Source organism: Macrobrachium rosenbergii, chromosome 39 (assembly GCF_040412425.1).
Source record: "Macrobrachium rosenbergii isolate ZJJX-2024 chromosome 39, ASM4041242v1, whole genome shotgun sequence".
Taxonomy (NCBI): domain Eukaryota; kingdom Metazoa; phylum Arthropoda; class Malacostraca; order Decapoda; family Palaemonidae; genus Macrobrachium; species Macrobrachium rosenbergii.
This window is the reverse complement of record NC_089779.1, coordinates 17,229,269-17,244,957: the sequence shown is the minus strand read 5'-3', so window position 1 is coordinate 17,244,957 and position 15,689 is coordinate 17,229,269. Positions and strand designations below refer to the sequence as shown.

At 40.1% G+C, this 15,689-nt stretch overlaps 1 protein-coding gene across 8 annotated transcripts in view; it reads right to left on the bottom strand.

Annotated features, from left to right (window-relative positions):
- Positions 1-12,362: 12,362 nt before the first annotated feature.
- The window catches only part of LOC136825789 (A disintegrin and metalloproteinase with thrombospondin motifs 6-like), a 332,879-nt gene continuing 329,552 nt past the window's right edge, over positions 12,363-15,689 (bottom strand). For all 8 annotated transcript variants that reach the window (XM_067082692.1, XM_067082690.1, XM_067082687.1 and 5 more), the window contains exon 23: positions 12,363-14,747. In XM_067082692.1, the coding sequence (XP_066938793.1) occupies positions 14,602-14,747 (146 nt within the window). In that variant the 3' untranslated portion in view covers positions 12,363-14,601. The remainder of the gene's footprint in view (positions 14,748-15,689) is intronic.

The following is a 15,689-nucleotide window of genomic DNA, read 5'->3' as shown; positions in this document are numbered from 1 at the left end:
CAGAATGAGGGGAGAGTTGCATAGCAGCACTTCAGAATGAGGGAAGAGTTGCATAGCAGCACTTCAGAATGAGGGAAGAGTTGCATAGCAGCACTTCAGAATGAGGGAAGAGTTGCATAGCAGCACTTCAGAATGAGGGAAGAGTTGCATAGCAGCATTTCAGGAGCGGGGAGAGTTGTATAGCAGCACTTCAGAATGAGGGGAGAGTTGCATAGCAGCACTTCAGAATGAGGGGAGACTTGCATAGCAGCACTTCAGAATGAGGGGAGAGTTGTATGGCAGCACTTCAGAATGAGGGGAGAGTTGCATAGCAGCACTTCAGAATGAGGGGAGAGTTGCATAGCAGCACTTCAGAATGAGGGGAGAGTTGCATAGCAGCACTTCAGAATTAGGGGAGAGTTGCATAGCAGCACTTCAGAATGAGGGGAGAGTTGCATAGCAGCACTTCAGAATGAGGGGAGTTGCATAGCAGCACTTCAGAATGAGGGGAGAGTTGCATAGCAGCACTTCAGAATGAGGGGAGAGTTGCATTGCAGCATTTCAGGAGCGGCGAGAGTTGCATAGCAGCATTTCAGGAGCGGGGAGAGTTGCATAGCAGCACTTCAGAATGAGGGGAGAGTTGCATAGCAGCATTTCAGGAGGGGTGAGAGTTGCATAGCAGCACTTCAAAATGAGGGGAGAGTTGCATAGCAGCATTTCAGGAGGGGGAAGAGTTGCATAGCAGCACTTCAGAATGAGAAAAATAAAAAAGAAAATGATCGCTAACCTTTGGATCAGAGTTGAGAAAACAGTTACGAAATTGAGACGGCAGAACCAAACGAACTTGTCAATAAAAAACGTAAAAATATTAACTTGCAAATGTTCTCAAGAAATTATATATATAAAAAAGAGACAACACATACCAAAAAAAGTGTACTTTTCATTATATTTTTCATTCACCTTTAAAGTGAGCTTTTGGACAGCCTGTTCCTCAGGCAGAATCTTTGCACTTGCCTGTTGGAACTGAATATAAAATTTAGACCAAAGGCCAAGAGTTGAGACCTATGAGGTCATTCGGCACTAAAAGGGAAATTGAGAGTAAAGGTCTGAAAGGTGTAACAGGAGGAGAACCTCGCAGTTGCACTATGAAATAAATGTTAGGAGAGGGTGCGAAGTTCGATGGAAGAAAGACAACATGAACGGAGGTACAGTAAAAGGAATGAAATGGAAATTACTAATTGAGTACCGGAGTGTAATTTTGACAAATCTCCCTTTCTTGGTCTTTCATTCATAGAGAGAAAATTGGCAAGGAAATGTTGATAAAATTGAACTCATCCAAGGTCAAATAACAGATGATGACTTATAATGGCATCTGTACAGATACCAAAGATACTGAACTTTTAAATAGTTGTTCAAAGGGAAGTTTTTGTACCAGATTACATATGGCAGAATTCCGCAACTTCAGTGGTACTTCATATCGCCCCAGCTTCGTACTCGCTTAAGATAACTCTCTCTCTCTCGTGAACTCCCAGATACTGTTACAACCAAGATCGCCAAACATCTCAGAATGTTTACAAACTTCTGTCACGCTATGACCAATGTTTCACATTTTCCAAACAAGCTTGTCGTAGTTAATCTTTATAATAGTCTTCTGCTTTAGTGTGGATTAAGTGCAGTGCTTACCCTGTTCCCCCAACCCCCAAATTTTTTCCTCTTAGTATGGTGTGGGTTGCAAGAGCCCAGTCACAACACTGATGCGTATTTGCGAATACAGATCTCAATTTCTTGATAATCTAATGGCACCTCTGTATGTGTGCGAGAGAGAGAGAGAGAGAGAGAGAGAGAGAGAGAGAGAGAGAGAGAGAGAGAGAGAGAGAGAGCTATCAAGCCGTTGTCACAGGAGTGTATTTAGTGGCATCAATGATACTAGCGATGTACGCGATTAGGTAATGGAATATGGCAGAGTGTTGTTCTATATGCTTAGAGTATGTTATATATACTTAATCATCAACAGCAATATACACTAAATCAGCTCTATGCAAGCATATTTGTGTCAGTATGGCTAATGTAGCATATTTTATATAGAATATTTCCTAAATTTTGTTGGCCTCTCGTGGTGCACTGTTGGCATTACTAAAACATATTTGCAGCGTCCCTTTGGCTCCTAGCTGCATCCAGTTTTTAGCCTTTTTCTTTTTCCCAATTCCGTCTCCCTTTCTGCAATCCTGCTGTCCAATCTAAAACTGCGGGGTTTTCTCCTGGTTCCATCTTTAGAACCTTGTACTTCATCTCCTTTATGTTCTGGGTCTCTTTTCTCTTGCTGTCCAACCACTCCAACTTCTCTTTTCACTGTCTCGAGCGCTGAATAGCCAAAAGTGGCCCAGTACTTGGCCCGACAGCCTAAATTTCATGAAATCAATCAGCCTAAATTTCATAAAATCAATAGATTTTTCTGGAAAAAGGTAATTAAACTCCAGTAATGTGCTCTCAATTAAAAGCCACTGTACCGATAATAATTAATAATAATATTTCCAGTATAATTTTGGATTTATGAATATTTGTGAGGAACTGCCCATGAACGAAAATTTTTTTACGGAGCGACTGGGATTATGGGTCATAACTAAGTACTGATGACAATTTATAGCCTTTTCTAAACTGATCAGAGGATCGTTAACTAGCATGTGTCCATACCACAACCAAACTATCTAAAACTATCTAGTCACGACCTCCTTCCTTTTTAAAAACCCCCACGCCAGCCGGCGTTCCCAAGGGTGGAGTCTTGGGGTCACCCTCTATTTATTGTTGACGTTACTGGAGTATCGGAAAACTCGATAGTGACGCTACCGAGATAATATGCATGTGGCAAATATTAGCTAATGTGCTACACTTAATTGACTAGAGTCAGCTGCGTGCAACCTCCCTGATATCATTTATAATTATGCCTGATTGGATGTCCTGGATGCATTTCCTGCAAACTGCGTATTCTCAGATATTTTGTTCGTTTAAAAAAAATACAGATCAATTAACTAACAAAAAAGTGTACTGCATGCAAATTGCAGCAATATTAACAATAATTATAAACCTTTCATCAGAGATTTGGTGCACTCAGTGAAAAGTTCCCAACACACATTGCAAATTACCTTAAAGAATATTGTACATAAATTTTCGTAGGTGAAGCTGGGGGCTCTTGCCTCCTTCGACCAGCTAGTATGAAGTAACCAAACCAATAATTTTGTTCTTAAACTAACAGCGGCACAACGAGAACCTAATGCCCAATGAATACATACAGCAAGAACCTAATGCCCAGTGAATCATCTGTGAAACCTATCCACTGAGCGGGGGCGAACCGTTCTCATCAATTCGTACTTTTTTATTTTTTATTTTTAGAGAGATTAATGTTTATAGGTCGCGAAAGAAGGAAAATAGGCACGTCTCTTTTCTGTAAGCGTTGATTGTTTTCTTTAAATTTGCATAATGAAATTATTATTATTATTATTATTATTATTATTATTCAGAAGATGAACCCTATTCATATGGAATAAGCCCACCAAAGGGGCCACGGACTTGAAATTCAAGCTTCCAAAGAATATTATTATTATTATTATTATTATTATTATTATTATTATTATTATTATTATTATTATTCAGAATATGAACCCTATTCATATGGAATAAGCCCACCAAAAGGACCACGGACTTGAAATTCAAGCTTCCAAAGAATATTATTATTATTATTATTATTATTACTATTATTATTATTATTATATTATTCAGAAGATGAACCCTATTCATATAGAACAAGCCTACCACAGGAGCCATCGACTTGAAATTCAGGCTTCCAAAGAATATGGTTTCATTCGAACGAAGTAACTGAAGGTAAAAGGAAATACAGAAATGCTTTAGGTGGTCAGTGAGAAATTAGCCACAAAAATTACTTATTTCCTTAAAACTTCGCAGCCTAAGAGGTGATTAGGGTATGTAGATTACAGTGGTCAATTCAAATGAAAAAAAAGTGCATACAAATAGCTAAATGACAGTATTAAGCAACTTGAAACTCTTTAAATTCTCTGGAAGGTACCCAGATATATATATATATATATATATATATATATATATATATATATATATATATATATATATATATATATATATATATATATATATATATATATATATGCACACTCAGTCACACGCGTTAACCACATGATGAAAGTCAGCAAAGCAAAAATGAATGATTATCACAAACCGAAGTCTTTTTTTAACCTACAGCTCCGGCATTCTAAGCTTGACACCCCGAGGGAGCAAAGAAGAAAAACAACGGTTACAAGCGACTCATCGCATACCGAGACGAATGACTGGTATCTTTTTACGACAGATGATACCAGGAGGTATCTGGAGTGAGCTGGTATTTATTGGTTTCGTTATTCAATCGTTCTGGATGATCGTGTTCCTCGTGGCGTGGTATGACTATGATGATGTTGATTACACAAACACACACACACACACATATATAATATAAATATATATATATATATATCTAATATATATGTATATATATATTCGTCTTTCCAAGTGGAGTATATTCTGTGAATGCTTGACCTTAAAGGAAAATATATATTAACAAGTAGACCTAGTCAATACGAATGCATTTGGTATTCCAAATGCTAACGAATAAATCATTTATAGGTATGAGGTTTCTGTTACTGCTAAATTCCAAGTTATCCCTTTTAAGATAAGGATAATTACATAAACGTTTTTATGTATACATACACACCTACCTTCAAAGGTTCTACTGTTTGTGTAGCTAGGTCTACATGAAGATGAATTCCTTACATGAATTTAAATTTGGAAAAGAAAGACCAAATTATTAAAGGGACTCAGTTCACGGCATATATTTCGCATTCCAGGCGTGTACAGGTGTTAACTTAAGTACTGGGTTATCACTAAAAGATAGAATGAAAGCATGACTGTTAGGACTGTTAGGTTATTTAAAGCTCTTTTGCCCTGCATCTACTGCATTTCATAAACTTTGCGTTATTATCCTTCATATAAAACTTGGCTTTATTATCTTTCATATAATTCTTTTAACAGGTCTTCCCCTGAATTCAGACATAAGTACCCTCGAAAAATGTCTCGAGTGACTCGTGGACGAGTTGCCCGAAACCAACTTGTCGACTCAACGCGAAAATTTCAAGAACACTCAAACCACAGGCGGCTTAATAATCAGCACTCACCTTAATAGCAACAAGATAACACTTTGCTCGGAACCCCTGCCTGTGTTATTATATCCTTCGCGTCCTATTTAATAGTGACAATTGACGAAATGACCTGAATGCCTTAAGGAACTTCTTGACGTGCTCCCTGTTCTGAACCCAGCCACCACTGAGGACAATGCGAGGGAATTTTTTTACGTTATCTGTTGATTACCGCTTCTGTAAGGCAATATTATTCGAGTGCTACAAAGAGGTTCTGTTCCCATAAGGGAGGAGGAATAATTTTTTTTTTTCAAGGAATTTGCAGGAAAGGAAATGTTCTGCGCGGATAAAATAAGTCTTTGTGAAGAAATTGATGCCACCCGAACTACAAATGCATCCTTTTTTGTAAACATAGACCGATGAGAGAGAGAGAGAGAGAGAGAGAGAGAGAGAGAGAGAGAGAGAGAGAGAGAGAGAGAGATTTAAAAAAAAAAACACAAAAAATATCATAGATAGAGAGAGAGAGAGAGAGAGAGAGAGAGAGAGAGAGTCACAAGCACGTACACTCACCAAGCAGCGTGACAAAAAAACGAGACTTCTCACGACCTCTCCGACCTATCCCCATCCGACTCCCAAAGGCGGCGCCTTTCGGATAACAATCCTCAGTGAGTGTCGAGCTAATGAGATATATCTAGGAAAATGTTGCTTGCATGGTGTCGTGTCCCTTCTCCTACAGTTCTCAGAATTTGAGATTTATAAAGGAGGAACGCGATGGGAACTGGACTCAACATGTAACAGATAGATAGGATACATATACAATTTAGACCGTAGGCCAAGCGCTGGGACCTGTGAGGTCATTTAGCGCTGCGAGGAAAATTGAGAGTAAGAGGTTTAAAAGGTTTGACAGGAGGAAAACCTGGCAGTTGCACCATGAAACAATTGTTAGAAGAGGGTAAAAAGTAAGACTGGAGACAGAATATTAATGGAGAGGTACAGTAAAAGGAATGAAAGGGGTTGCAGCTAGGGACATAAGGGACGCTGCAAAGAACCTCAAGTAATGCTTACAGTGCACCGATTGAGGTGCACAGACGGCACTACCCCGGTAAGGGGTCAACACGTAATGATTTTGTCACAAAAATAACTCTGCACTAGACCGAGGATAACATATTCCTCTATCAGTTTTAGTGAAGTCGTTCTAGGTTTGAATATTGGTATTGCTTTCTACCTCTCTCTCTCTCTCTCTCGCTCTCTGTCGAAATGTATACCATAAAAACGGCAGGGCCTCGACGAGGTAATTCTTGAACTAGAATATAAAATTTAGGCCCAAGGCCAAGCGCTAGAACATACCCGTATGTGAAACTACTCAGATCTGCTAATTACGTCAAGGAATTTTTGTCAATTCATTCATCTCTCTCTCTCTCTCTCCTGCAAGGATGGAGGCCAAGACACAGCGGAAGCTTTCGCTGTCGACAAGAGCCAGCCAATACAAACAAAAGCGCTAAAGAAGTGTTATTGCTATCAGTGATGTCACATATTGTCAGTGGCTATAACGGGTAAGTGCTTTAGCGCCACAGATGATCTTGAATAGTCTCAAGGAGTTTTTTTTTTTTTTCGAGAAGTTCTACTTGGAGACTTTTTCTTTAAGAGATTCTCTTTAGAAATTTGTTTTCCCTTCCGGAGATCTACAAGGGTTTGGGGGGGGGGGTAGGTGGGGTGTTACTCCAAGGGTGTTTATTCACTTGAAAGAAATTCTCTTGGGAACAGACTTGTCAAGGGAAGTTCTCCTTCTAAGGAAGTTCTCTTCCGTGGAAGTTTTCTCTCAAAGAGTTCCTCTCAAGTTATTTTTTTTCCGTGATGAGAAGTTTCTGCTGAGAGCTCTCTCTCTAATTTCTCTCATGAATTTCCTTCCCGAGAGATTACCTCACCAGGAAGTTGTTTCATGGATTTTTTTAAGTGAGGATGACCTAACTCATGACTTCTCTTTGGAGATTTTTTTTTTTTACATTTTTCCATTCTCTAATGATTTCATTTGGTAAAACTCTTCTTTACAAGAGAGAGAGAGAGAGAGAGAGAGAGAGAGAGAGAGAGAGAGAGAGCCGAATCGTCAAGCTCTGCGCAGTGTAACCACAGAGATAAAACAAACAAGTGTGCTCCTGGCTTCCTATTAATGTATACACTTCCGGCCACCACGGGGATTGCGACTGTAAACCGTTTACTGAAATCTGCAATGCTCTGAGAGAGAGAGAGAGAGAGAGAGAGAGAGAGAGAGAGTTTAATTACTTGAAATATGAGCGTTTGTTCCATTAACACCTACAAAGCTTAGCCTGAAATTTCTTCAGGCAACCAATCTCTCTCATCGGAGAGAGAGAGAGAGAGAGAGAGAGAGAGAATTTGGGTATTTGAGAAGCTTTATTTGGAACTTTTTTCAAGCAACCAAAGTTCCTCGTCGACTCTATCGTTCGGAAAAAGACAAAAAAAATGAATGATTTTAGCTGACTTATAAAAATCTGGTTATGTAGCCAAGCACTTCAGCCATTCAAGGTTTCACAGAGAGAGAGAGAAAATACTTGATATTCACAGAGAGAGAGAGAGAGAGAGAGAGAGAGGAGAGAGGAGACTATCCTTCTCTACAGCAATGCAAACGCGACATCACGTATATTAACGTTAGCCTCTGAGCAACTTGCTGACAATGAAGAACGAGAGAGAGAGAGAGAGAGAGAGAGAGAGAGAGAGGGAGGGGCTATATAAAAAAAGGAAAACGCATCTGGACGTGACTTCAACCACCCACGTACGCGCTCATTTCCATTCCGCCTTCAACCCGGCTTCGACCCGATGAATGCGCGTCCATCCTAGACTTAGCGCCCACCCACGCTTCACGCTTTTGATTTGAAACAGGTAAAAGATGATTTGTATAACGTGGTTTTCACGACATCGCTTAAGTCAGTAGTATTAATATGCGCGTAGGAATGTGCTTTGTAAATGATCAAGCTATTATGATGAATTAATGTATACATAAAATACATATACAGTATATATATATATATATATATATATATATATATATATATATATATATAATATATATATATATACATACACAGATATACATTACTTCAATAAAGCTACTTCTAATCTGGAGTGGTTCCTACAATGAACTACATGGCAGACCTGTCAAAACATTTCATGACGAATTGTCAAGTTTGTTAACTGTGCACAGTACCATCTGGGCATAGCTACCATGGCTTGCATCATGCCCAAGGTCACGTACCAGACGAAAAAAAAAAAAAAAATCAGAGGCCCTTTGCATCAAACGACACTGGAGACGGTGATGATGTATATACCCCGGGTATGCAAACCAGAACATATTACCTAAGAGTATTCTTCAGTACGAGCTTGAAACAGTCGTTTAAACTTGGTAGCAAAGTAGTTAACTAGAGTCAAGACGGTGTGGGGGGGGGGATGGGGGAACCCACACCCTATGTAAGCAAGCACTTTTTTTTTTCAGCATCAAGGAATATGTGAGATGGCTGTGGCGAGATTATGATAAAAGGCTCAGGCTTGTATACACAAGAAATCTGGTATTTGTTCCTGGGTATCTACATACCCTTGTCTTTTCTCCAGTAGGAGTTACCGACCTCACAGTCACGATCGTGATAAGTGGGCTAAGGATTCCTGTAACCTCCTCCACAATCAGATAGGGCGCTGAGCGAAAGTGAGGTTTATCTGAACTCTCACTCTAGAATAGAAAATAGGGTTTAGACCAAGGGCCAAGCGGAGGGACGTATGAGGTCATTCAGCACTGTAAAGAAAGTTGTGAGTCGAAAGGTTACAAAGGTGTAACAGGAGGAAAACCTCGCAGTTGCACTATGAATCAATTGTCAGGAGAGGGTGGATAGCAAGATAGAGGAAAAAAAGACTATGAACGGAAGTACAGTAAAAGGAATTTAAGGGGTTGCAGCTAGGGGCCGAAGGGACGCCACAAAGAACCTTAAGTAATGCCTACAGAACTCTCATTCAAGGAAATGATCAGCTGCCCTCAAGACGAGGTAGAGAAAGCTTGAAGGCAACTAGCACCGGAGTCAAGCATAAAATTAGCATTTACGCAGCCTGAATACTGCTTGCAAAGGAAGGAAAGAAAAGGGGATATGAGAGAGAGAGAGAGAGAGAGAGAGAGAGAGAGAGAGGCCAGGGCTCATCCATTCAACCTCCAGCCTTACGTTACTCGAGTACCTTAGGCAAGATAATTTTTGTATAAAAGAACTTGGGGACTACACTTCCTGAACAGTCACCACAAGCCCTATGGAGGAAGTGTTCTAGGACTCGTGGGTAACGTCCTTGACGTAGAATGAGGTAGAAGTAGTTTGGCACCGTCATACACCTGATCTTATTACTTGTAAAAGTGAAAAGGGCAGATCTAAGCCGGCTGTCCGCGGTGAGCTAGACTATGGCAATTGACGCTTTTCCATAGAACTTTACCTGCTGAACAAGAATTTAAAGTAATATTTTGTCGCTCGGCTGTAATTATGCTGTAAATTACTGAGAACTGTAGCCGACGGTAAAAGGGACCCGTTAGGGGGTTTTGGGTGGGGTAAAACACTTTCGAGAATAGCTAACGGTAAGGGGGGACCCATTGGGGATTTGGAGTTTTGGGTGGGGGAAATAACTTGGGAAAAGGTTTGGGGACCTTATTGTTGTATTTCCTGTTATATATGTCATTAGGAACATGAAAAACAAGCGTAAAAAAAAGGGCGAATAAATGAACAACGGGAGCCTTTTCAAAGGCACTTTTTATGTATTAATACTACTGCTAATTCCAAGCCCTATCACGCATGCGCAGTCTTACAGGGGAGCTCGAAGCCTCCAAGTCCTTCAACCGAGATACAGTAGTATTCTAAGCCGATGTTCTGTGGTGAGTTAGACTGTGGCAATTGACGTTTTCCTATGTTATTTCACTTGCTTTACAAGAATTTAATGTAATATTCTTTTTACATTTTCTGTAACCCCTGTTGCTAGCACTCGCAGCGCAACATTACCGCCTGCCAGAACATACGAGCTTGCCAAGAATATTTCAAAATGCAGATAAGGCGTGAAGCACCGTTCTGCCAACCCCAAACTGAAAGCAGAAATGGTAATATTTTGCTGGTCGGCTGTAGCTAAACTGTAAACTTTGTTTACCGTTTACATTTCTTCGGCGCGACCGAAAGCTTCGAATAGTGTCCAGTCGAGCTAAACCATGGCAGTTGACGTTTTTCTGTTATTTTACTTGCTTTACTAACGTTTTTCTATGTTATTTTATTTGCTTTACAAGAGTTTAAGGTAATATTTTGCCGGTCGGCTGTAGCTAAACTGTAATTTACCTTTGAACTGTATAGGTCAGTGCAGGGGACCCGTTGGTACCGTCGTGTAGTCGTCAAAGGTCAATTACAGTTTAGTTACAGCTGGCTGACAAAATATTACTTTAATTTCTTGTAAAGTAAGTAAAACAACAGAGGAAAACGTCAACTGCTATAGCCTAGCTCACCGCGGACAGCCGGCTTAGAATTACCGTGAAAAGTTTCTCTGAACATCTAGGGATGGTCAATGTCCCTGGCTTCATAAGCTATCACCCAGACTAGGCAAACTTTTTTGAAACCATTCAGAAAAGACACCATGCACTATGTAATAAGGACCTGGCGACCTAGGTTATGTTAGACGTGAGGGGGATGGGGTCCAGGGGGGGACAAAGCCCCTAGCCAGGAAATGACCTGGCACCCTAGGATACATTATTAGGTCAGGTTAGGTTGGCACTCTGCTATTACTTTAATTTCCAGTGCCCTAGGTTAGGTTAGGTAGGGGGGTTGGCAAAAGTGCAGTTTAGTGCCATGATCTAACTTGGCCAGGTGCCTTTACCCCAGCTTCTGGGTCTCCCAACGTGACATCGTGCATAGCAGAACGGTGTGCGCACAGCATTTCTGCATTATTATGGGGGAAGGAGTTCATGGGGGGCGGGGGGTCCAAGTACCCTGGCTAACTAAGGACACGATTCGTAAGCTAGGTTAGGTCAGAATACAGTATAACCCTGCCTGTTACTCGTTTTGTGTTTTCCCCGACTCAAAATTACGGTTTCCCACTGTGATCTCCAAGGATATAAGAGACGCCCAGTATCTCTAAAACTACAAATTTCCTAACAAAATGAACGCTAGAATTGTTCAAAACCCACTAAAACACATTGTAAGACAATGTATTAAACTCTGGAACACGATACTGGTTTAAAATATAAATACACCAAGAAATCTCGTGTCATTATGATTAAAATAACATTCACCATTCAACCGTACTGCCACAATGCATTATTGAAAAACGAAAATCAGGTGTCAGGTAGAAAAGTCATGCTGTATATGCAAGAATACAGAGGTCCAATCCGGGAGTGCACTAGATTACCGGACACTAAACTTTCCCTTATACAGGTAAAATAATCATACGACCCAAAGGCAGAATATGGACGTTGTTAACGTTTTTCCTGAATGATGAACTAACTACTAATCAAAACGAATATTTTCAATAGTATACAGTATATCTATTATATACATTACAACGAATCATTATCTTTGCATATATATATATATAAACACTTTTTTTACACAAGTCCTCAAGATAAATAAAAAATCCGTCAGTCATGGCAATATCTTGCATCGGTACTATAAACAAGGCTACATTTATAAGCAAACAACAACAATAATTTGCCGCCACCTTGTCTCTGAGACTTACCATACTTCCGAGCTCCAAAGAACCTTTACCCTCGTAATGAACTTTTCTCTCCTCAGCAGCTCCTCTCGTAGGACAATACACCTTCAGGAGAGAAGCACTACACCTTCGGCACTGGAAATACAAACACTACTGCCGCCATTTGCGTAGAATTCCTCAAACGTCATGCTTGTAGCGTTTCAGTTCCGTGGTTTGAGTGACTGACTGCCGCTGTTAACGGTTACTCCCTACCTGGCCGGCAGCTTTAGAACGTATATATATATTCTCTCCCGCAGTTTTAGAATGAAATACTTAACAAAGAATTTCGGTAATCATAAGAAAATGTTCACAAGTAATAAATAAAATCAATACCTGGACGAAAACCGCTCCGTAATGATTACTTAGGGCCGTTTCACAGCAAGCAATTACTCTCGTAAAACTGAAGTGGACAATGAAACAACGAAACGTTGATTTGAGATATATTTGGTTCATTCACATTTTCAGAGTCTGAAACGTTTAAAAATGATGATGTTTTACAACCAGAGTCTGCTTCGTTCTTGCTGTACTTTTGAAACAATGAAAAACTGACCCGTAACTAGTCGAGTCAATGCTAACACTTGTTGCACAATTTCGTACCTTTCATGTGACGAGGGGCACATTCATTCCCAATTGTCATAAATGGCATGGAAGGCAGTTCTGTACTGGTGATAATGGTGAGAAGTTAACCACTACGTGCACTGCTAACCATGGGTACCTGTGGAATGACAACGGTAGTACGATAAACCAACTGTACCGTAGCTAATATTTTTTCCACACCGCCCCCAACCACCTTGCCCTCGCCATACCGACCGCTAGAGCCTTCATTACTAACCGTGTGTTCCTCTTCACTATTCAACAGACACAGGTTTGGTACAAAGTATAAAAATCAAAATCCATCCAGGAATAACGGTGTGTACACTTGGCCTCCGGATTCCCCCCGGGGAAGGGATACTTGTACTAATATTCAGGTATTCTCTAGATACTAATGCAAGTAATGACCGACTATATAGGCACAGGCAAGACTTTCACCGGTAATTCTTAAAGCTTATTTTATACTCTATTGTTAAATGACAACAATCATCATCAAGTCTTTCTACGTTCGGATTTAGTATTCAGCTACGACAATCTAGAGTCTAGACGTATGGCTTCCAAATCTTCGCTTCAGTACTGTTCAGACGATTCCCTTTCTTCAGCCCACCTAACCAAAGGTTCAGAATACACACTCAGGGTACCGATGCCCACATCTACATAACCAAAAATCAGCTGGCAATCTTACATGCCTTTCCTTTTTCTTACTTGAATTCCCAACCTGTGCATTCCTTGAACAGCGTCAGCACCTGAACCGAACGACTGAACGACTTTGCATTTCCCCCCCAAAAGCTGAGATCTCTAGACATGTTTTTGAAGCATGCAGAAAAGCTTTCTCTACGAAAAAAAAAAATAATAATACCTATCGTTATATAATGCCTTTGACATGCGTTACTTTCTATGACTCTTATTCGCGAATGACTTTCGTAACCGATGCGGTTCCTCCGGGAGTTGTTTTGGCGATTTTCGGCAGGTTCGTCGTAAGTGTCCTCTGCCTCATAAATCCGACTCGTTACGATTCCTCTGAAACGACACGGAACAGAGAGAGAGAGAGTGGAGCCCTCGAATTCACTCGTCACTGCAGATGTGACGAAGAGACGCGAGCGAATTTACGCCGAACCATTAATAAATACTGAAACATGGACAGTCGTTCACACATCTGGACAACGGATTTGTTTTGCGAGTCACTTTCGTGACGACAGAAGAACGAACGAACAGAGTTTTATCGCTGTTTTTTTTTTTATGAGAGACAACAGACAAGGCATTCTCTTACCACCTCCTCTTTATGACTAACTGGTTCATCAAACGATGAGGAACTTCTTCAAATTTCACTAAGAAGATATTCCTTCTTCTCTACTCTTCTCCTTCCTTTCTACTTTTTCGCTCGCAGCGCCAATCCAGTTCTCTGGAGAGACCAATGGTAATCAAATGAGTCTTTTAAAACTGAAGGCTTTGTAGATATACTAAGCCTTCTTATGAAAAAGAATTTCCTCATATTCTGTGTCTCTTTGCGCCTGTCTGGTCAAATATTCAGCTGACTGGGTCTATCAACATCAAATACACTTTATGCCCTCTTCGCGATATCAACAAGAAGAGGACAGAGTAGAATAAGGTACACGTCAGTAGACACTTGGATTTTATAACTGATAAACGATAAAATCAATAAAAAATAATGTATTTCATTAACACCCAAGATGTTAACTACATATATACCTAGTCTTTAGCAAATCATACTAAAATACAATCCATTATCAAACGTCGCTAAGCATCATAGAACTATATATCATACGAACGGTAAATAGCTTTTTTTGAACTCTTTGCGATAACTCGAAGACACGAGCGAATGGTAATTAAGAAAAAAATACAAGTTAAATGATGAAAAAAATCCTGAGATTTCCATTCTCGACGAATCAAAGATTTCTTTCGATCGCGCTGCTGTTTCTTCTTTTTCTTCTTCTTCTTCTCCCTCCGAGCATTTAAATACCTTCATTTAATCTAATGGACGTCTTAGAATTCTTGTTATTTTTTATTTTAATAATGTTCCTATGTACACCGAATTAAGTTAAAATCACTACTGTTATTTCCCCTCGACGGTCTGCGCTAGCAAGTGCTTTTTGAAGCAGGTCCGGCAGCACTTGATTCTGAAGAAGTTGGTGCTGCACATGTGCTTCAGACGCTTGCACAGTTTGGTGTCCATGTGGTCCCGGCACCGCTTCTGCTGGCCTGTTGGAAGAAACGAGAAGAAGAAGGAGTTAATCACACAGGCTTTTGTTTCTTATCGTCTGCTGGGATACTGGCAGACGTTTTCTTCTTCTTCTTCTTAATGCCACAAAACAAATAATAATATTTCTGGCAGCTTTTTTTAGCTGCCTCAGATTTTTTACGTCTGCTGGGGTGGGTTGGGAGGCGTTTTCTCTTTCTCCTTGATACCACAAAACAGATTTTTTTTTTTTTTAGCTGCCTGAGGAAGCGTGAGACTTCTATCTGGACTAGATAGCTAAAAGAAAGATGCTTAAGTCCTTGTCTGGTATTCAGATGAATAATGAGAAGCTAACTTATTTCTTTATATATATATATACATACATACATACATACATACATACATACATATATACATACAGTGTCTATGTGTTATTAACAGGCAAAAAGGTACCGGACAAACACAGAATGTACAAGAGAGAGAGAGAGAGAGAGAGAGAGAGAGAGAGAGAGAGAGAGAGAAATGGAACACTTACTTGACAACATACACAAGTGAGTATCCATTCTCTTCCACTGAGGTCACGATCTAATCTTTTCTCTTCCTTTCCTTCATCATCTCTTCTTCTTCTGTTCTTTCTACTGTCACCTTCTACGTCTAGAGGTCGTTACGATCTCTTATTGTTCCGTCTAGTCTGCCACCTTAAAAAAAATGCCTGCACACAAATACACGTCCATCTCTCTCTCTCTCTCTCTCTCTCTCTCTCTCTCTCTCTCTCTCTCTCTCTCTCTCTCTCTGTATGCACAACCACATAAGAAGGCATAGACGCATGTGGATAAACACACACGTCTCTGATTTTATTTCGCTCTCTCTCTCTTAAGTGAATACACACACACACACACACACACACACACACACACACACACACACACACACACATATATATATATATATATATATATATATAT